The following is a 22500-nucleotide window of genomic DNA, read 5'->3' as shown; positions in this document are numbered from 1 at the left end:
ATCTAAAGTACAGTATGAGTTTATGTAAGGGTTTATTAATAAGAACATTTATCCGAAGGTAGAGAGAGAAGCGAATCAGAACCCCATGATTTGGGTGGAGCGGAAAAAGAAACTCCATTGCTTAGGATGATGTAATATGTGATATTTTCGTACTAAACATTTTTTAAACTGACATTAACTGCGCATCGCTTTCAGAAATTCAAGAATAATCTATAAAACTCGAATTTCTCACAATCCGGATCCTCGTCGGAAGTATTTTTGCTTTTAGTCCTTACTTACGAAAAATGGCGCTGACAAGCAACGTCCGGTCGATAAAAAGAAAATAAGAAATTTCCACAGCGTGTGACTAATTGGATGGTTGTCATGTGTTGAGTCACATTATTTTCAGTACAAGTTTACTATTTATGTAATTATTTTCATCGTTTCAATCCTCAGGACAACAGAAACATATTGAAAAGTAAGTATGAAAAGTCCCAAGTTTTGGTCATGATGTTGGGTTGTGTATAAAGGATACACTATGCAGTTATCGGTGGCCTTGGCATTCTCAGTTGATGTTGTTTATTGACGAAGCAGAGTTTATTGAACCAATCCTTATTTATTTGTTTATGCTTTCTGTAATCCCCAACTAGTAGAGAATTGCGTATCAGCATGGTCAGAAAGCAAGAAGCAGATAAGTTTACCATATGTATGTATACTGAAACTACATGTAGTTTTTGACATTTTTTTTATAAAGTAGAAATTCAAAATGTTTAAAATTTTGGTTTGATCTTCTAGAGCCTTGTTTCAAACATGTGTGTAGTGAAAATTTATGTTCAACATGTTCTTTGAATGAAATTGTAACTTTTTTTCATATGATACATTGATCTATTTTAATTTATTTGTTTTAGTTTAATAGTTCACTTACTTGGTGTATTAGTTTTTTTTTCATCACATTTTAGAAGTCACCTTGTAATATTGAACATCATAATGGTTTATAGATTAAGGCTATTAGCAGAAGCTAACTGGTTGTGATAGAAAAACAAAAGCTTAATAAGACCATTACACTAAGAATTGTACACATGTACACATGTATTCCGTGGAATTTTTACAAACTAAACTTTTGCCTTTGGGATTAGGTCCTGTTGTCAGACCCAATTAAATTAGTGAAACACATGAAGTTGTATGGGACACCTCCATGTTGTGCTGTACTATTTCATATATTTTATTGTTATACTTTCATGTTAAATACTGAAATCTGATTGGTTAAGACGCAGTTAATAATATTTACTATTACCCTCAGCGTTAGCAACGCACTTGGCAACGGGTAACATTAAAAAATGTTACATGCGCGAAAATTATGCGCGTACGGTTCGCTGTAGAATTCACGTTATTCCTATATAAAAGCAGTAAAATTTTCTTAAAAATTTTAAAAAAGACATTCAGTATAACAAAATAAATAGTGCCTGTTTGGGAGGATAACAGTTGAAATTGACACCCCTCGAAAACCATTGTCAACCTCCGCTTCGCGTCGGTTGACAATGGTTTTCTCGGGGTGTTAATTTCAACTGTTACCCTCCCAAACAGGCACTATTTATATAATATTGAAATAAACAATGAACATGATGAAAGAAAGTGTAATTTTATAAAAAGTTTTTTTTCCCGAATTAAATTGTCACCCAACAGCGTAGCGCAGTTCACTATGAATTTATAAGTCATGAGTTCAAATCCCGCTGGGATTTAAAAAAATTTCTTTTCCAAACAATTGTAAAATGTATTTTTTGGTGAAATATTGTAAAATGTGAAATTCTAAACCAGTTGAAGTATTTTGGGTTAATGATATGTACTTTAATTTAATCCACAACAAAATGGACAGATTTCCATATACAACCTTAAAGAAATATGAGCTGTATTTTTTAAAATTTTATTTTGCTGTAAAAACCTGCTAGTATGATAAGTCTGCATATAACTTAAACTTTTGTGATAAATAAGATTTAAAAAGATCATTACTTTTTGTAAGAATTAGAAATATTTCTCGTCGAAGGAATATATATAGCAAATCAATTTTTGTACAGGACGACAATAATTCAATTTTGCCCCAATTAAGGCTTCTTTATGACTTTTCCATCAAAAATAAATTAAGCTAACAGAAATTTAAAAACCATGATAATTGTTGTCGTTTTAGTAGAAAATAACATTTTCGTAAAAAAAATTCCAACATGAAAATTGCAGCTCATATTGCTTTAACAGTTGTTCTGATCAAAACCAACATTTTATGAATTGAAGGCTCGATCATCATGGTCATTATTAAATATTTCGGTTTTGACCCACACGATTCTATTATAGGGCTAATAAGTTTGTTCTCCATTAAATCTCTAAATGCAAATTTAAAAACTTTAAGTAGAAATGCACCTTTGGCTGCATTATTATTTGGTTGAAAGAAGAAATTCAACTACATATGAACTATTCTCACATATATGTATGATTGTAAGAATGTAAGTGCAGGACAGTGCAGGATGAGGGTTAATAAAATACTGGTAATTGATTTACTCAATCACAGTAAGTTTTGTTTTTAATTTTAAAAAGTTCTTTAAAAAAACAATTATTCAAGTTCATAAATGTATTATTCATAAAGAACATGCTATTAAAGTATTATGTAAATTCTAACTTTTTCATTTTCTTCGCAATACAGCTTAAAACTTTTTTACCCAACTTCTAACATTAGAAATGTTTAAAGTTTTTGTTGCATAAATTATGTAAATCTTGATCCGACACATGTATTAATTTTGATTTATGTTTCTTTAATAACCAATATTTGGATTGAATATTTTTGCAAAGCAACAGTATTCACATTTTCTTTTTAAATATATATGAAATTATGTAATCTACCATATTTTCTAAACAAATGGGAGTGCTAATGATAGATTATTATGGCCACTAAACAAAGATCTTATCAAGACGTGCATTGCATTACATGCAATTACACTACTACATTCCAAAGGTTATGCAGTTTACATATTGTGACTTTTAAAATAACCCATAGAAGGCTCAGTTTTATATTTTGTGTTATTTTCTATGCTTAATAAATACTTTTCAGTTTCATCATACATGCAATTTGGACCTCATAATTTTATATAGAGTGAGCGGGCCATCACCACCGTATTACTTGTACTGGTAATTCTCTTTGCCAAAGGGAGAGAAATTATTCTTATAAATGTGTAAGATTCTGTAAAAGCTGGTACTATTAATATCGTGCTATATTAAATCAGTGTAGCAAATATTGCTGCAAGTTCAGTGAATCTAAACCTATACATTGATTTAATATATGTAAATTAATACACACATTCAAGGTGTAGATTATGTAAGCAGGAAAAGCATTTTAAATATTATCATAGCCCATAAACAAAGGCTTAAATTGTTCTCAACTAAATCAAATTTGACTGACATAATTTTTCATTAGATTTAGAAATCATTTGAATTGAACTATATAATCTGTAGATAAAAAAGTTATTTTAAATTCAATGGTTATGCCTGCTTTTAGTTTTATACATTACCTTTTGAGTACCCAAGTAAGGTTATTTTTTATATTGAAAATATGTTTCAATTCTATTACTGGCCTAGGAATAGATGAGAAGACAATACTTTTAGAAATTTATCATGTTATACATGTACATTGTCTTTTTTTTTTAAATTTTTGTAATGGATTTATATGTTAAATATATAATAGTTGAATTTGATACATGAATTGTTTAATGAAAGTTGATATCTAGATTAAATTACCACAGTCTATTCTATATGTAGCTTTTCAAAGTTAATGTTAAGTCCCAAAGTCTCAATCATTATTTCTGTATGTTTTTTAGTTCTTTGCTATCTTGGAATTTTTTGTTGACTCCAAGTTTGAGATAAAAAAGTTTGATTGTATCGTTTTTTAATTGTCCTATTTTCGAGATAAAGGTTATTTTATTTCTTTAAAATAAAATAGGTAAGTCTATTAAGTCTAAAAGGACAGAAAGATTGATGTAGACATTTTTGTAGTAACTGTAGTTGAAATCTCCGAGTCAATCTCTTTACCGCTAAAAACGATGAATAGTCATCTACTTTAAATAATGATTATGTCATAAAAATTCAACCATCCCTTGGCAATGCCAATTCAATTATTTTTTTCTCCATGAAAAAAAAAAATACTTGCATATCTTTGATGCCACAAAATTGTAATTTTTAATCAGTATTACATGCCTATTTTGTTTTTAAGTCATGCAAGCACAAATACTTGAAAGAAATCTTCTTCTCTTGCACACTATAAGATCATTTAACTGTATAGATGTGAGCAAACGCCTATAAATAGATTGTCAGTATCGATTAACCCTCTGTGTAGCTTTTCCATAGATACATTTAAATATTTGACAACAGCGGCAAATTGCAGGTAATGTATGGCCATATGGACAAGTTTTAAACCATTTTAAAAATTGTGTATGTGGACTCTTTTTTAAGCGAAATTGAGGATCCATCTGTCAGTTTATGTATGTACATTTTGTGTGTGTTGTTAGCAAAGCATGACATGATATTGATTTTGGATCAGGAAGAGTAAATTTGTGCACGAGTAAATATTGATATCATAATTTGAAGGAAAAAAGGGAGAGATAATGCTGAAGGCATGACAAGGGGTTTATTGGCTAATTTGAAAGGAATGATTTTTCTTTATATATGTTAAACTGGGCTAGATAAGGAAGGAAATAAGAGAGAGAAGAAATCAAAACCTTGATTCTTGTATTTCTGTGTCGAAGAAGTTACATGTATGAACTACATGTAGTTTTACTTGCTAAGGCCTTGCATTCTTAAAAAAAAATGTTTGTTTGGATTTGCCGCCAGGAGGTTTCTAGACCCAGGTGGGAGGGAGAGGATTATTTTATTTAAATTTTTTTAACTTTAAGTTTAATAAAAAATAGGTCAAATATAAAAATTTCCATTTAAAAAAAAAGTTCTTTATTTTTTGCTAATAACATTCTATTAGCAGGGGGTATTTCAATGAGGCGGGAGGCATTTCCATACAAACAACAGTTTTATTTTGCCCTGATTATATAACTAACAAGAAAAAAATAACCCAATCTGTTTCCAGGATGTAAAATTTTTAAAGACAGAAATATTATTTCCTATTCATGGTACACCAATGCATTCTTTTTTAGAGTATAACGAATGCTTTATCTTGAAGAAATATGAAACACTACATATAAGGGGTTTTATGAAGTACTTCCTTCATTGCTGTAAGAAAAAAAGCAACAGGTATTTGGTGTGCATGCTGATAAGATATCACTTTTATATTTTTAAATGGTAATTAGATGTACTTATGTACAAAGTTTTTGAAAGTAAATCCTTCTCACATGATTTTCTAGATGTGCATAGTTTTTGAAAGTAAATCCTTCTCACATGATTTTCTAGATGTCAGAAAGTATACACATTTGATTGTCATGAATTCATACTATTTTGTTGCGAGAGAAATTCTGATTTTGAAAAATAAAAGATTTTTCCTTCTTACTCTTTTAAAATCCTTTTTCACAAAGAAGAGTTGTGATTTGTGTATAACATACCATACAGTGCTTGCATGTTGATAAAATTTCACCGTATTTGACTTGCAAAGTGTGAACACATTTATTCACTTAATTAATCTTTTCATCATGTCAGGTACAAAAGTGATCATCATGGATTTTTTTCCTATTATTCTCGTCCCATTTATTTCTTTTCAGAGAAAAGAGTGTTGTTGATTAATGATTAGGAGTTGGATTGGTGTACAACCATTCCATTGATCTCTTGATCTGTATTATAGAATATTTCTTTCTTTATTTCCCCACTGTTTATTGTGTATAACACACACCTGTTTATTAAATGTTAATTAAATGATAATCTTTTTATTCCAGAATGGCAGTCACACCCACAGGAAAAGGAAGATCTTACCAGTATGATTCACAAGGTAAAAATCAGTTTGTACATGTATAGTAACTGTTGTATTCAAATGGCCAAATTAATCTTTTTAAAAGGATACCTTTAGTTTGTTTCCTTGAATGTGATTGACCCTGTTTAATTCTGCCAATATTTTTATTTTACCAAGTAATGATTAGATCACTTTATAAAAGTTCAGTAAAATTTATGCGATTATCATTAAGCAGAGGGCAGAGTGGGGAGAGCATACAGTGACTGTTTGAATTAATTCCTCTTGTTCATATAATAATAAGCAATAAACTTAAAAGGTTTTCACGATAATATTTTATAATCTTTATATCTTAAGGCATTTAACTTAAAAAAAATTAAAATTATAATTAATGTAATATAACTAATATAATTAATTAATACTGGCACGCATCTTGGGTGCTGCACTTTTTTTTTCAGAGTTGAGAATTGATTGTGGAATTATAATTCATGTAGTGGAAAAAAATAAAAAAAGGAAACAGTTGGTAATGCAATTGATTTTTAGACTGAAGTTTTCCAAACTGTTTTTAAAATTGCCAGATGCACATATATTATTCATAAAATGTCAACAGAAAGGATATATTAAGATAAATATTGAATAACCTGAATGTTTGGGAAAGATGAATCGGAGTCATTGGGCACAATGATTTTGTATGAATAAGAATACATTAAAAGCTATTTTGTTAATGTTATATGGGATTGAAAATTTTTATGATGCTCTAGAGCTTATGGGTATATTCATTAACTTGAAGGCAACCATACTAAATTGTACAGTAGGGGATTTAATGTTTTTATTGCATCAAATCATCTCTTTTTTTCTAGCTGTTCCTCCGTCTATTCAGTTATACACATATCGTCATTCGATTATCAGAGAATATTTGACTAATTATTCAGGTGATATATGATACACAAAATAATTTTTTGTGTGTATTTTGATCAGGACCATACAGTTTCATATTTCCCCTTTTATCATGTTTATTGATATTCGTGTAATGTGTTACTATTGAGTTTATCAAAATGACTTTAATTTTGTGTGTATAACTGGAATAGAAATTTCATTTGATAAGAAAACGGATTTGATATCTTTTTTATTTTATTTCTTACATTTGGTACGAGTACTAATCTTTTTCTCTGTGAATGTGTATTATATAATAATGTATATGAAAATATTAATATGGGTATGAAATGGACATTTCATCTCTGTGAATCATCGTAACGTTGAAGCAGATTGATTGAAATATAATTTGAAGCCAGTACATGTATTAAATTGGTAAAAGATTTATTCCCTGAGATTAAAAAATCTGTTTATTGGGAATATTGTTTTGATCGTTCTTGTGTCTTGTGCTTCCTTCTAAATTTTAACTAAACAAGATGGAGACTTTCTACATTCATGTAGTGACCCCAAAGGTCAAGGTTCAAAGTTAATGCCATGTTAAGATCAAGGTCACTTATAAATAATGAATATATTGGTTACAAATATATATTTTTTATTCAATTTGGCCATATACTCAATTTCAAAGGCAATCTTGTGTGTAAAGAAATGAAATCAATAGTTGAAACTGTTTCATAAGATGCATCAAGCTTTAAAACTATAGTTACTGCAAAACCACATCATCTTAAGAATTAGATTTTGCTTGAATTATATACCGTACGAGAATGAGAGTGAATGTCAAATCTATAATTAAGTAATTCTTAAACAGGCATAGAAAGACACTGCAGCAATCAATACCAGAACAGTGAATTTAATAGAGTCTTTCATTTTGTTTTGTACATTTATTATACATAGGAAGCTTTGATTGGGAAGAATACCTCAAAGAAAACGATGCAATACCAGCTCCCCAGTCTTGTTTCAAACAGGTATGAGTTGACATGAAAGAAAACTTACAATGATTTTAATTTTTTTTTTCCTTTGAGTGCAGATCATATTCAAGTGAAATGAATAACATTGTTTTATATATTATATACTGGTATTCTTTTGAATGATTTATGTTCGCAAACTTGCAGTCATGTATAAGAAATAAAACTATATGATGAAAATGGGTGTGCTATTGATTAAAAGATAATATTTCATTCATTGATCGGCTTTGTAAAAAAAAATATTGATTTATACTTCTTGCTCTTTTTCTGGTTGTGTATATTTCTAAATTCAGTACATACATGTACAAATCCCCAAATCTTCAGGACAAAACTTATTAAATATTAAGTGATACATTATTAAAAAGAGAAGTATTATTGTTTAGTCAGTGGAGCCACCAGTCAACGAGTTTAAACTCCATCAGAAGATCGAGGCGGTGGACCCTCGAAACTTGACCTCAATTTGCGTGGCGACGGTGGTGGGGATGATCGGTCCACGCATCCGCCTGCGACTAGACGGGAGTGACAATACCAACGATTTCTGGAGGCTGGTTGACTCGTCCGATCTCCATCCAGTGGGTTACTGTGAAAAGACAGGAAAACTGCTACAACCTCCATTAGGTATGTGCCATATACATGTACCATTCACATTAAAGTTTTGATTTTGTAAAATTTGCAGAGTTTGATATTAATAGAATTTGTTTATGTATATGTATGTATTTTTGATTATGACAATTTGGGGCAGTTTTAATGCTACATGTACATGTGCTTGTAAAACATAATCAAATTGGCTTTTAAATATTAAACAGTAGGTCTTATCTTCAAATTTTTTTTCTATGAACTTCAGTTTCGGTAATAGTATGTCAATGTGCCCTAAATTTTAGAAAATGGTTGTATTTTATCTTGGAGAATATGATATAGAGATAAAAACCCAACTCCATGTGTATTGTTTACCCAGTTGTCAAGACTCCTGTTATCAGTTTTGAAGGGGCTTCTGCCAATTGATTTTTTTACAATCTGCAAGTCATACATGTAAACTTGTGTCTCTGCATGACTACTGGCAATGCTTGACATTGATATAGTGAAGAAAACAATACTTTTTTTATGATAAGATAAAATCAGCAATGGGTGTAAGCAAGAATAAAAATACCTTTGATCAGAGATTTGCATATTTCATTTTATTCAAAACACATTGTACAAAATGAGTTAACAAAGCTGTAAATCATCAGAGTTTAACGGTATGTAGAAATCATGTACATATATATATATTTGATCATTTCCTTGATTGAAATTAAACTAAACCTCTCTGATTTTTAAGCTTCTATAAAATAAAAACCCCACTACATTTTGTACAAAAATGTAAACAGTTTTATATCAAATCTCTAAACAATTAGCCTTAGCTAACAGATCATGCATGAGAGTTTTACTTAATTCGCAATTAGCAATCTTCCATTCCCTGATTTTCAGATTTCTCCTACAATACATACGTGTTCAAATAAATATAAAAGAATTGTAACAAAGGTTTCAGTTAAGATATCATGCTTTTGATTTTCACTTTAAAAACAATTAACAATCTGCCCATCTCTTATTTTTCAGGCTTCTGTAAAAACCCCACACTATGGCCTTCTTTCCTACAAAAGACCCTAACGGGGGCAGAGAGGGCCCCAGAGAACTGTTTCAAGAAGGAGCCCTCCAACCCCAAAACCAATGAGTTCAAGATTGGGATGAAGCTGGAGGCGGTGGACAGGAAGAACCCCCAGCTGATCTGTCCCGCCACCGTAGGGGCAGTCAAGGGGGAGGAGGTTCATGTCACGTTTGATGGGTGGAGGGGGGCGTTCGACTACTGGACCAAGAGGGACTCCAGGGACTTGTTTCCTGTGGGGTGGTGTGCACTGAGTGGCCACCCGCTCCAACCCCCAGGTCAGAAAGGTCAGTCTATAGACATGACTTGATTATTAATACTGTTTTCATGATTCAGCAATGTTTCAATTTAAATGTTGTTTTTGCTTAAAATTTTCCATTTTGTTTATCATTCCAAAGATTTACGCATCTAAAAATTTTATCAATTTTTTTTTTCGGTCAAACTGTTTAGAATTGGGATTTGGTAGGAAGATAAATTTTTCACCTAACTTCTCTCCAAGCTTTTCCATGGCAAGAAAAGCTTTGAAAATTCTTCTTATATTGGTTAATATGTAATGGTATGTTTTGACAGGTACAGCCCAAGTGAAGAGCAAGTCCCGGGAACCCTCAGTATCACAGTCTGCTCACTCTCCAGGAAACCAGAGCAATGCTTCCAAGTCTTCTTCCACATCATCCTCTGGCCCGACCAGTCCTAACCTCCCCCACGACCGGTCCGTTTCCCCCCTACAGGCGGAATCCCCTGCCATCACTGTCACTGAACCAGATACCAGCTCCTCTACCACAGCCACTGACAAAGGTAAGTCGGCCTGGAAAATATTTACAGCCACTGACAAAGGTAATCTCAGCGTGGAGAATGTTTAAAGCCACTGACAAAGGTAAGTCGACTTGGAGAATGTTTACAGCAAGGGCAAAGGTAAGTCAGCTTTGAGAATGTTTACAGCCACTGACAAAAGTAAGTCAGCTTGGAGAATGTTTACAGCCATGGCCAAAGGTAGGTCAGCTTGGAGAATGTTTACAGCCACTGACTAATGGAAGTTAGCGGGGAGTTTGTTGATCAGAAAAGTTTTGACATGGTGAATCTTTTGAGAAAGTGTTTTTCGGTTTTTTCCCCAACAGTTCAGAGCTTTTGTCTTTGATGGCCATTTGTGAAGAAAAAAAAATTGATTACAGTTAGGGTTTGAGAATTTTCTAATGAGTCCTTTACAGTTAGATGAACATTAAAGCTTTTTGCTACATTGATCTAAAAACCAATATCTAATATATGCATACCGGTAAGATTTTGTTTCACATTGTTTGTCCTTCTATTCAGTTACAATCTATGTAAACCACAACTGCAGTTGTGGAATCCTACTCAATCCTAAGAAGATAGAACAGCTTCCAAATCAGTTCGGACCAGGTCCCTATCAGAAGGTTCTAAGGGAGGTAATCCAGTCCTGTGTGGATTGTGCCAAGCACGAGAAACAGGTGTACAACTTCATTCAAGATGGCAATGGGAAGATTGTCATTACAGGTATGTACAAATGTAAGTTCACAGTTTTGTCTGAATGTGTAGAGGCCAGTGTCAGAAATTTCAAATGATTTGCAGAAAACGAGTATGTAAATATTTTTTTTGATAATTTTTGAAATCAACATGATCAAATTATCAATGGTATGTTGCAAAAGATGAGTTGTGAACAAAATTGTTTATCGACAATTTTGATCACTTTTAACACTTATAGGACATCATTTTAATATAATTTACAGTAAGACACCCTTAATCATAGTGAAGTACCAGGGAAAAATAATTTCTATATTATAAACAAATTGCATTCTATCTGATAAAGTGAATCGTATATTTAATGGTATAAATAGCCCCAGCTTTTCTGAAAGCATGACTTGTTAGAAGTTTGTTCACTGTATACCATATATTTGTCATTATAAGTGTGTTCATTTTTTAAACCATACTTTACAGTGTCATTTTAACAGGAATTGTTTCAATTAAAAAAGAAGCCTGAAATGAAATGTCCTTCTGGCTTTGTGTTTCAGCAAACCAGGGCAACAAGACCCACACAAAGCGACTGCCCCCGATCGACAAGGTGTCAGACGTGTGGCGGTTCCTGGAGAAGTCCCTAGAGGAGCTTGGCTGCTGCGAGAACCTGTTTGCCAGTCAGCCATTACACGGCTTCTGCGCCCAGTGCAACAGGGAGAAGAAGACAGGTAGTGACTTTAAGAGTAAGTGGGTCTGTTTTGGCATGCTTTTTATATAAGATATATGGGATTTTCAGAAGATGCCTGTATTACATATACAACAGAAAAATGGTATGTTCAGGAATGGGTGAGCTGTTACAAATACAACATGTTACAATTGTTATAAATCACCAAGTGCTGTAGATTAGCAGATTTTGTATTACAGAAATATAAGATTATTAAGATCGTACAGTGTGTTTTTTTTAATAAACTATCTTTAAAAAGGTATCCATTTAAAGGCTTTCCTTGCATTTATAACTGGACTATTTGTCCTTATATCAAATATGTATGGTTCAAGGAAAATTTTATTAACAACAGACAATTCATTCAGAACAAGGACAATGCATGTATAATTTGTTGTGTACATCACTATAATAGTCAAGTACTGTGGTTTCATTACTTTCTTGGGTATCAATTTTCGTGGATTTTCTAAAAACCACAGTTTCAAGGATATGTAATTTCGTGGCCAATGATCCAATCAATACAAAATGTTAGTTGAAATTGAACTTCAATGAACATTTAATTTCGTGGATCAACTTAACAACGAAATCCACGAAAATTGGTATTCAACGAAAATTGATGAAACCACAGTATCATGTAATACATAAACATGTAACCTTCTATTATTTATATGTTGTCCACCTATGTCATTGTAGAGCCCCTAGAAACAGAGGAGTATGAGAATAGAACCTCCATCAACAGAGCTCTGAAGAGGAGGTGGTCAACAGACTCCCTAGAAAACCAGTCCCAGAAAGCAGCGGCTGCTCAGCAGAAGATCAGGAGGTACTCCGCCTACGACTCAGCTGAAGGTGAGGATGTATTGTCTTGTAAGTTGTTGCTCCCTCTCCCCCCCCCCCCCCCCCCCCCCCACAAAAAAGAAGAAGAAAAAAACAGTTGATTTTCATTAAAAAATAAAAAAAATATGTGTAATTGTTAAAAACTTTCAGAGGAAGTGTGCAGTGAAAGTTTTACTTGTTTATCAGTTTAATATATTCTTAGTCAATGGTCAGTTTTGAATACAATTTAAATTCAGCTATATAAATGATGCATCTCTGTGTATAATATCATATGGTAAATATGGTGCTTTATATTGTATAGCGAGTTCCACAACAGACAGTAGACCCCCTCGTAAACTATCCGCGGACCCCAATGATTGGACGATTGATGATGTGGTCCAATACATCTCTGAAGTTGATTCCAGTCTTGCCACGCATTCAGAGGCATTTAGGAAACATGTAAGCAAACCATAAAAGGAGTCATTATATTCTTAATGATCACAATGGGCAATCTTAATAAATTGGCAATTTTCTTTTAAAAGTATGATGAAACTTGGTGTGAAGGATACAAATGATAAATGATTTAAAGTTTTTTTCTAAGAATACAAGTTCGTGAAGTAGAACTATATATATTGATTTTTAGCATTTTGTTGAGTAGTTTTATGACAGAACATTTCTTTCGAATCTTTTTAAAGGAAATCGATGGTGGAGCTTTCATGTTGCTGAACAGTGACATGATGATGAAGTACTTAGGACTAAAACTAGGGCCTGTCCTGAAACTCAGCAACATCATAGAGAAGCTGAAGGGCAAGAAAAGTTCCCACTAACTAGTCCACAGCTCCGGGCTAACCAATCACCAGGAGAACCAGTCCAAATCTGGAGAACCAGTCCACCAGAAGATGTTCTATATATCTGTGACTTGTGTCTGTGTAGAAAATACCATTGTCTTGTCCATGTTATTCGTTATGTGGTGCATTGCTTGTGGCTGCAGACTCTTACACTCGAGTGTATGATATTTGTGATAACTGCCATAGTTTTGTGAAGAACAAGAAGATAGGGAAGTTTGTCTGTGGTTGTCGTTGTGTTGGAACATCACGGAACAAAAATTACTGAATAAGTAGGTATACCTTTAATACCTATGAATGTACATGTAAGTAGTACTACCCATGATAATTGTATACCTACATATGTACTAAAAATATCAATTAGATTAAATTCCCTGCAAACCTGCAAAACTTTGAACAAATTGTGAAAACTGATCCCCATGTTACAATATGGTGCAGATAAAAGGCTAATAATTATATGAGTCTATATTTTTTTGCATGGTTACTGGTTATGAATAATTACTACATTGCATATCATTATCCATGCATATGCATTTTTCATGAATAAAAGAAGAATTGCTGTAGAAAAATTTTTAAAAAGAAAAAAAAAGAAGTTTTTGTTGGACACGGAACTAGGACAATTAATGTTTTTGAATTATACCTTCTTGAGGGCTTTAAAATAATTCCAGAAGACAAATTTTCAATGTCTTGCATCTTATGTTAATATAATTGTATTGTTTTGTTGAAAAATAGCAATTCTTAAATTGATGAAGTTAATCTGTGACTGTCTATGCATATTTGCTATATTGAACAATCGTGTTAATAACAAATCTTTTTTTGAGATGGAAAAGAAAGATTGCTTCAATTTTGGTGCCATTTTTCCTGATCAATCATTTTTTTCACCCTCCATCAATATTTTCATCTTTTCATCACTGAAAGTGAAAACACATATATATTGTTATTGTTAATTCTTTACAATGGTGAGCAATCTTGTTTGTTGAATTTCTTGTTAAAATTTGAAATTGTTTTCTCGAGGCTTGTTAAACTTTATCGTTAGATCTAAAATGTACCGGTACAAAAATGTGTCTTGGGTACTATAAATTGATCAATTCTTCTTTTTTCTGAAGGAAAAATTAAACAGTTTTTTTTTCATTTCACTGTATATTTCTAATTTGATTTATAAATGTTACAAATGGAGTTCATATTGATGAATGCTGTACCTTTTTCATTTAAACATATGAAAAAGATATTATCTCTTATATGCAAACAAAATTTATGGACTCGAACCTGACATATGAAAAATAGGCCATGGGATCTTTTATGAGAATTATTTTTTGCTTTTGAATTTCAGCATCAATTGTCCAGTTTTGTATGATTTTATACATGTTTATAGTTTTTTTTCCTTCATGTTATTGTATTTTAGGGGATTTCTTCAGTATTGTTTACACATATATTATTTTTTTTTTCATTGTCTTGTAATCGTACTGATTGTTTACACAGTTTGCTTAAAAGAAATGACCTTAATAGTTCTACCAAGTGGAACCTTTTCTCCCGTTTATATTATGTTATATGTAATTGTCATTAATACTTATGTAATATGTACGTGGCTGAAGCGTTCCTTACAAGTCAGTGGAATATTGCAATGTTTATTAAGTTCAAACTTAAGTTACCTCTTGCCCCTGTTATTTATTGCTATTTAATCATGTGGTCTATGTATATTTCTTACAGTTATTCATTTCCTTTGCAGATTAACACATTTTACAAGTTTTGTTTCTATTTTAACATATTAATTATAAGCATACCAGTTTACATATATTGTGTGCGTACTTGTAAATAAGTTTCTAGGATTTCATTTGTACATAAAATGTACTACTGTAGAATGATAAGTTTTTTTCCTTTCTTTGATTCAGGGGTTTTTATGTATCGATGTATTTATGCTGATTGTGTTAAAACTCAATGTATTGTGTGTATTTATGTAATATTTGAAATATGCATTATTTAAAACACATGTGTGTTCCTCAAACACATAGGAATTGGGATAATCTGAAGGTACTTAGGTTTTTGAAAAATATGTATGCATAACACCAAACAAATTATTCAAAACACATATTTATCAATGATTTATACATGTAATGTTAATTTCAGTATTTTATCATTTTTAGTTTTTTATCATGATTAATGACTTACCTAAATATGATTACTTAAAGTAAGTGCTGATCATGCAAGACGTTTGGTAATATAAACTATATTTTAAAAAGATTACAATAAATCAACAAATTAAAGATATCAATTACATGTAAATCATGTGTAATTTAGATTGTTACAATGTAATTTCCGTATCATATTATGCAATCACATGTTTTCCTTAATTTACACAATCACTGTGGTAACTAGCTGTCATTTTACAAAAATAAACATGCAATATACATGCAGTAAACATGCTGTATACATGCAAAAACCCTCATTGACAAATGAACTGCTTTATTTAGACACCAGTTAAAAGCAGTTTTTAATACCAACTTGAAGACTGATGGACTTTTTTTTTTTTTTTTTATTAATGAGTGCTTATCACTGAAGATAAATAATAAAGATTGAGGATGCATGTAATTATATAAATATGTATATTACAATGTATGTTTTTAATGAATTCAATGACTGGACAACTTTGGTTATATATTTCAAGATCTGTCAGAAGTAGTGAGTTAGAAAATCCAAATAAATCAATGTGGTGCTAAAATCTGTCCCGCGTGTCTGCTTTCTTTTTTCTTTTATCATGTTCAGCATTAAAAGTTCTAGTACTATGACCTCTCATTTATTGAAATATTTTAATATAAACAAAAATAATATATCAAGTTCAAAAATTTGATTAGTCCTAAACAACTCTAATGCTCTTTGTCACTTTCAAAAGATTAGATATTTAATTTACCTAAAGTATCTTTGATCTGCTTGTAGATGATACTGAAGTACAGTTTATTGTGTTGATGAAAACACACGAATATGTAGCTTTTAACAGATATTTATTCTATCCAAAACATATTTGACATTAAAAGAGCTGGGTGGTTATTTATTTTAATCTTTACAGACTATATTAATCTACCGGTATATTTAAACTAATTAATCTTTGTATTTACAAAGATATTTGAAAACATGAAATTTTTGAAAGCTTTAATATACACCAGGTACGTTAGGTATAAAAGAAACAGCTAAATTGTCTCCTTTGAGTCTGACATCATAATTAATATTATTTCGTGCAGTCCGTGATTTTTCTTAGGTCGCTGTAGGTTTCGACCAATCGGTAAGCAGGGGTGTCGATTTCAGTTCTGTCAGTTCCAGTCGCTGTATATTTCAACCTCTCGATAAGTGGGGCGTGTAGATTTCAGTCTGGCTGTTTCTATACAGCTATGAATTGACTTAAAGTTTCTGTAAGAAGTAGAGGGGATGTAAATATTATTTGATAACTACAGTGTGTTGTAACGTCAATTATTTATTTTCAATATTCGAGATTCCTCGGATGCTGGGTCCATTGATTCCATTTCAAAGACATCGTCCAATTGTTCCAAGATCTTTAATAAAAAGAAAAGTATTTCATTTTTTCGCCTGTAGATTTAAGAAAAAAATATCTTAATATGAACAGGTCTACACAAGATTCATAATTCATAATAAGTTTCTGACTTCAATATTACAAAAAAGTGATCTAGCGACATTTCGTAGCAATACTCAAAATAAATCTAATTACTTATACTTTGTACATATTATTATCTTTTGTGACAGTTGCATTGGCTATTTTAATTACCATTTTCTCGGCATTCTGTCGTCTGTAATTTGCAGGTATGAATCCTTAAAAACAAAATAAATGAAAAGCAAAATGTATTAAAAAAATAAATAAACGTGTCTAGATTTGAGTGTTATGACTTTGAATACCATTTGTAAAATTCTTTACCTGTAAATATCGACGCCACTATTAGAGCGCAGGGTATCAGAAGATTCAAACCTAATGTTCCCACTTTATTCATCATGGCACGACATCCAATGATAAAGACGATCCCGAATAACTACAACAGAACATAGAAAAGCTAATACATCTATTAGCTAATAGCGGGGATACAGTTAAATCATTCTGTGATTGATATGTTATACAATGTAGTACACGCAGTGAAACTGAGTCTATCGTCTAGGTAATTCAATTTAGATATTGTCTTGTTAGTTTTCTTTGCTATATTAAATGAATACATGACAGTATACTTACTTTCAGTGTGATATATGTAACGTTCAATGCTTATAATAATGTTTTCATTTATTTTTGTAAGATTATTCAAGCTTACATATTTAATATGTACTAATGAAAAATTTAAATTCATTTTTGGATATCGTCGGTCCTATAACACACCAAAAACACACCAAAACGTGCAGACAAATTATCGGTATTATGCCACGCTAATGCGGTACTCAATTTGTGTGCACGTAGCTGCAAGTCTGCATGTAATTTTTTGTGCGCCGTAAATAGCTAATTTTTAGCAAGCATATGAAACTGTAGCTCCCAGTTGGTCGTTCAATCGATTATTCAGTCCGGAAGCTACAGACATGCAGCTAGTCTGCACTGCCTCGTGTCTTATAGAACCGACGATATCTAAAACAAGCAGTCGAGCATATATATTCCAGCAATATTTTGCTGTGTTTGTAGGCACAAATTATACTATCTTCTTGTTAAGATTAAAACAAATCCGCAAAATTTGTCACATTTTATTCTTAATCCCCCATAAAAAAAGATTAATGCGACTTTTCATAAAATTGTAATGATTGCGATATAACAAATGTAAAAAAAAAAAAGTTTAATATTAGGTAAGTCGGAATTTTAAATGACGATTTTTGTATGTAATTGTCTTGATATAGACTTTATTTACTTATTACCTGAGAAGATGCAAACAGTAAACCAGACGATATTCCCCCTGATACTGGATAGGTTATCTCAGTGGCAAATTCAAAAGCAACAGGAAAATATCCAGCAATAAAAAATCTGAATTTAAAACGATTCAAAGCAATTCAAATGTACCAGGTATATGAGTATATCGTAAGACGCAATTCTTTATTGGTTACTATTAACAGTAACCAATAAGCTATTATTTTCATGATACACTGTAACAGAATAGTGAGAAACACCAAGATTTGGTGATATCTGAAGAAGAAATAGTTTAAATGGATATCGAATTAAAACTCTATTTTTTTTAGAATCCTCTCTTCGCTGCACACTGTAGAGTTCTGATTCCAATCAACCTTTATGCAGTAAAAATTGGTATTTTCCTGTTAACGTTGTAATCTAAACCAAACTGCACGTTAGCAGAGTAGTCGTTTACGAAGACAATTGATAAACAAATTTGAAATAGTTTTTGAAAATCACAATGGAAATGGGTTTGTCACACAAAACGGTATCAACAGATTTGGGATTATTCAACATGGACTATGAAAGTTTTTTTTCATGTTGTAACACGCTAAACATGGTCGGGGCATGGTCAAATCCAATAAAGCCTTTCGGATACATGATTCTTATATATTATTGGCCAATTTAGATTTTCAATTTTTCATCTTGAATCTCGTGTTTCGAATCTTGTAATTAGAATCTCTAATCTCGATTGAGTCTTTGGGGCATTCATACACAGAGCTTGAATCAGAAATGTCAAATAATTACATCTTTATGTATTAAGCAGCTTACCCATAAATCCCTGCACAGAGGTATACAACCCACAGGAGTTTATGGTGTAGGGCAAAGTTGAAGATCAAAATTCCAGTCAGACAGAGAACATTAATTCCAAGCGCAGTGCCCCTGTGTTATATGAATTAACAATTACATCACTCTAGGTAATATAATATGATTTAATAGAAATAGTTGAGGTAAGCTCTTTAAACATCATAATCTATGTCATAACTTAGATTTTTGCAAACATTGGTTATATTGCATGCCCGGACTACGAGCAGTGTTTGCAACCTCACAAGGTTTCAATAATGAGGACTTAAAATAGTGTGCTTGTTTTCTCATACATGTAATTCGCGAATACAACAACGTTTAGTTAAACAAAAACTACTAGTATTACATGTATAATAAAAACAAACTACTTTAAAAGCAAAGTCAGCTTCGTTTTATTTTATAATATACTTATCAAATGTATTTACGTGTCAATTGCAACCATCAAATCCATTCATTTCTGGCAATCTGCCATAGAACATTTCACAATTTGTATGAAATGGATTTTATGTCCAAAATTTAATGCAATCATAAAAATTAAAATCCATTATAATATATATTTTTAAATCTATTTTAATATTTCTTTTTATTTATTAAATATTATTTATTAATATTTTATTTGCATTATAGCGAAAATGAACAGATTTACATGTATAATATGAAATTTACTTGTAGGTCTTAGTTTTGTCCAACCAGATTCCCGCCATGATGGACCCTGGCACCCCTGACAATATCATGGTTAAACCAATCTGACCTGCGGTTGTTTCATGTTGCTGAATAAAACCCGAAATAATCATGCAAGGTATTATGATTTCTTCGGGATATTAAAGGGCGAACAGTGATATAAATGTCTGTAGGACTCTTTTACATTTTTACATCATATTTCTAAAGTGTTTTACCAGGCATTGATGTCCTTTGACAATTACTGTTCTCTGTGTATCATTAGTAATGATTTTAATGTAGTGTAATATGGAAAAATGTAATATATGTTTACAAATATGTCAACAGTCACTAGCTTGACATTTTCTAATATAAAAATGTAAGACATACTAACCGGAAAATACTCTGAGATAATTGGATTAAGCAAAGTTGATAATGCGGAATAACAACCAATATTTACTCCTGTAAATTGAAAGGTACATTTAAAAAAAAATAAGTGTGCTTTATGCTGCAATTACCATGAATATCTTTAATATACAGAAATGCAGACGCTTTAATTTTAATTTTCAGGACTATTATATATATATATATATATATATATATATATATATATATATATATATATATATATATATATATAATTCTTACCAAATGTAAATAATAGAATGTTAAAACTGACGTTCTTGAAGATGTTTTGTAGTGTTTTTCCATAGTTCTCCTTTTGAAAATCCTGGGCAGCTAACATCTGGGCTTGACTAGGGGGTGTAGTTGGTCTCTCTTTAAAGACTTTAAAGCTTTATGCTATTAAATACTTTTATCTACTTTTTTATTTATTTGTAATACATATTTTACAAAAATATTTTAAATCTGCAACTCATAAAATGATGAATAAACAATGGCTATTTATAAACATTTCTTTGTTGTTGTTGTCGATAACATTTTAAAAAAAGAACGAATTTAAACATGTTGTAATATTTTCAAAGCAATTGAATAAATCAAGAACTAGGTATAATCAAGTTGTCTCAAACGAAAGGGATTCTGCGAAACCATTTTAATAATTTTGAAGGTATACGCACTGCGAATATAATTTTACTGTTAATTTTAAATATTCTTTACACTTTCCTTAAAAAACTTAAAATCACCTATGTTATAGTACAATAATGTATAGTGTATGTCTATTAATCTGTTTTAGGCGTTGCTATTTGCTGCTTTGTAAAGTTCATATAGTCTGGTATGTCTTTCCTTGGTATCATGACCTAATTTTACAAGTTGACATTTAATTTGTAAATTCTTTTGTTTAGTGCAAAAATGTTAATGCAAACTATATCTTTTATACAGATAAAAATCTAAAACTCTAAAATTGTAGTTTTCTGACAAAAGCAATTCCCTAACTTTGTTTTCGATTAGGAAAAAAAAAACCAAAAATTGAATGCCTTCCAAAGTGAACATTTCTTCGAGCCAGAATTTTCAGCAAGAATCAGGAGAGAACGTTAAATAAATCTTCCTTTCGGACAAGTCTTCATACATTTGCATATTTATATAGCATATATACTCAAATAGAGTACTTACAAATGACAATAAGAATAAATATAAGGGTCATATAGCCGGCTCTTCCATAAAACAATAAACTCAGGTCCTTGCCAATGTCCATAGTTGAATTGCTATTCCGGACAATATTAGGTGGAACAAAAAATCCAACGGCCAAACCTATCTTAAATACAGGAACATATTTATTATATAGGAATAATAAGATTGCAAAGTTAAATAAATTGATTAAAGCAAGATGGTTATTGTTCATCGAGTCATATACTTGAAATCAAAATAATTTTGTTTTTTTTATACCTGGATTCCAAATGTCCCTAAGGAAGTCGCTGTAGAAACTTCATTAGCACCAAACCACACCGCGGCAATTTTAGCGGGAAGTCCAAGCATAAAGACTTGTGCAACGGCGCAAGCGGTCTGAGAAAACATAAGAGCTGCAAATCTGTCTGGAGAGACACTGATAACTTTTAACCACGCTCCAAGAGCATTCAGAAAAGCACTGGTCAGGAGACAGACCCTTATTCCCTTTTTCTTCAACAAGAACGTTGCTGGAAACACTAACGGGATGTAGACTACCATGTATATCATTGTTAAACTGTCCAAAGCTGTCTCTCTCTGAAACTTGTCGTCTGGAAGACTTTCATTGTAATACTTAACGATAATGTTGCTAATAATGACCAGATGAATCCATTGATATGCAGTACTCATAGCGTAAAGACAGTATAGCGATATGATGATCCATCTCCTTTTGTATACCGGCGTCGTCAAAACAGTGTTGTTTACATCTCCTTGCATTTCTCTTTTCTTTTTCAAATTTAGATCAATCAGCGTTTCGTTGTCAATTACAGAATCAGTGAGTATAAAATCACTTTGACAATTCGACATTTTGTGGTTTGAAGATACATGTATTAGGCATCCACTTATTCACTGTAACGCAATGAAAACCAAAAACGGCACGATATACACTTATCATAAAGGCATAGAGAACTGTTCAAGGTTAGCACTCTGGCATGCTAGAGATAAAGAAACTAAGAATCACATAATAAAGAACACCTCGGACGTGTGCAACTTTAGTTCATTAATATTGAATGACACTTACCACATTTCTGAATACAGTTTATTGTACATACAGTTACAATTTTTTTTCTTTTTTATAATAAATAAAAAACCTTTAGAATTGATAAAATCTATTTAACAGAGTGATATGTATGCATTGAAAGCTTGTACAAGAGAAAACTTAACTTATTTAGTAACATTAAATAGAATCTATCACACCTTTTTTTCTCCTTAATGCGTGCTCGTT

The 22500-nt window shown here is 31.5% G+C and overlaps 2 protein-coding genes across 5 annotated transcripts; one reads left to right on the top strand and one right to left on the bottom strand.

The window, feature by feature from the left end:
• The first annotated feature begins 262 nt into the window (after positions 1 to 262).
• Positions 263 to 15999, top strand: LOC128184195 (sex comb on midleg-like protein 2). Of its 4 annotated transcripts, none has more exons than XM_052853554.1 (11): positions 263 to 457; positions 5889 to 5941; positions 7724 to 7794; positions 8178 to 8412; positions 9388 to 9711; positions 10004 to 10228; positions 10742 to 10942; positions 11458 to 11643; positions 12315 to 12467; positions 12757 to 12893; positions 13130 to 15999. In XM_052853554.1, exons 2-11 carry the CDS (start codon positions 5890 to 5892, stop codon positions 13259 to 13261), a joined length of 1716 nt encoding a protein of 571 aa, XP_052709514.1. In that variant the 5' UTR covers positions 263 to 457; position 5889; the 3' UTR covers positions 13262 to 15999. The 4 variants fall into 4 exon arrangements, with proteins under 4 accessions (XP_052709514.1, XP_052709515.1, XP_052709512.1 ...); XM_052853555.1 differs by having other exon boundaries at positions 9388 to 9720; positions 11458 to 11628; XM_052853552.1 differs by having other exon boundaries at positions 9388 to 9720.
• A 49-nt stretch (positions 16000 to 16048) lies between these two features.
• On the bottom strand, positions 16049 to 22180 carry LOC128184196 (feline leukemia virus subgroup C receptor-related protein 2-like). Its single transcript, XM_052853556.1, has 10 exons — positions 21498 to 22180; positions 21225 to 21366; positions 20304 to 20441; positions 20050 to 20117; positions 19665 to 19768; positions 18966 to 19076; positions 18167 to 18272; positions 17199 to 17310; positions 17052 to 17095; positions 16049 to 16821 (listed from the first exon to the last, which is right to left on the bottom strand). Exons 1-10 carry the CDS (start codon positions 22080 to 22082, stop codon positions 16735 to 16737), a joined length of 1497 nt encoding a protein of 498 aa, XP_052709516.1. The 5' UTR covers positions 22083 to 22180; the 3' UTR covers positions 16049 to 16734.
• Positions 22181 to 22500: the final 320 nt, after the last annotated feature.

The sequence above is a fragment of the Crassostrea angulata genome, chromosome 5, assembly GCF_025612915.1.
Source record: "Crassostrea angulata isolate pt1a10 chromosome 5, ASM2561291v2, whole genome shotgun sequence".
NCBI lineage: Eukaryota > Metazoa > Mollusca > Bivalvia > Ostreida > Ostreidae > Magallana > Magallana angulata.
The sequence above is the reverse complement of the archived record's forward strand: the minus strand, read 5'-3'. Positions and strand labels throughout refer to the sequence as shown.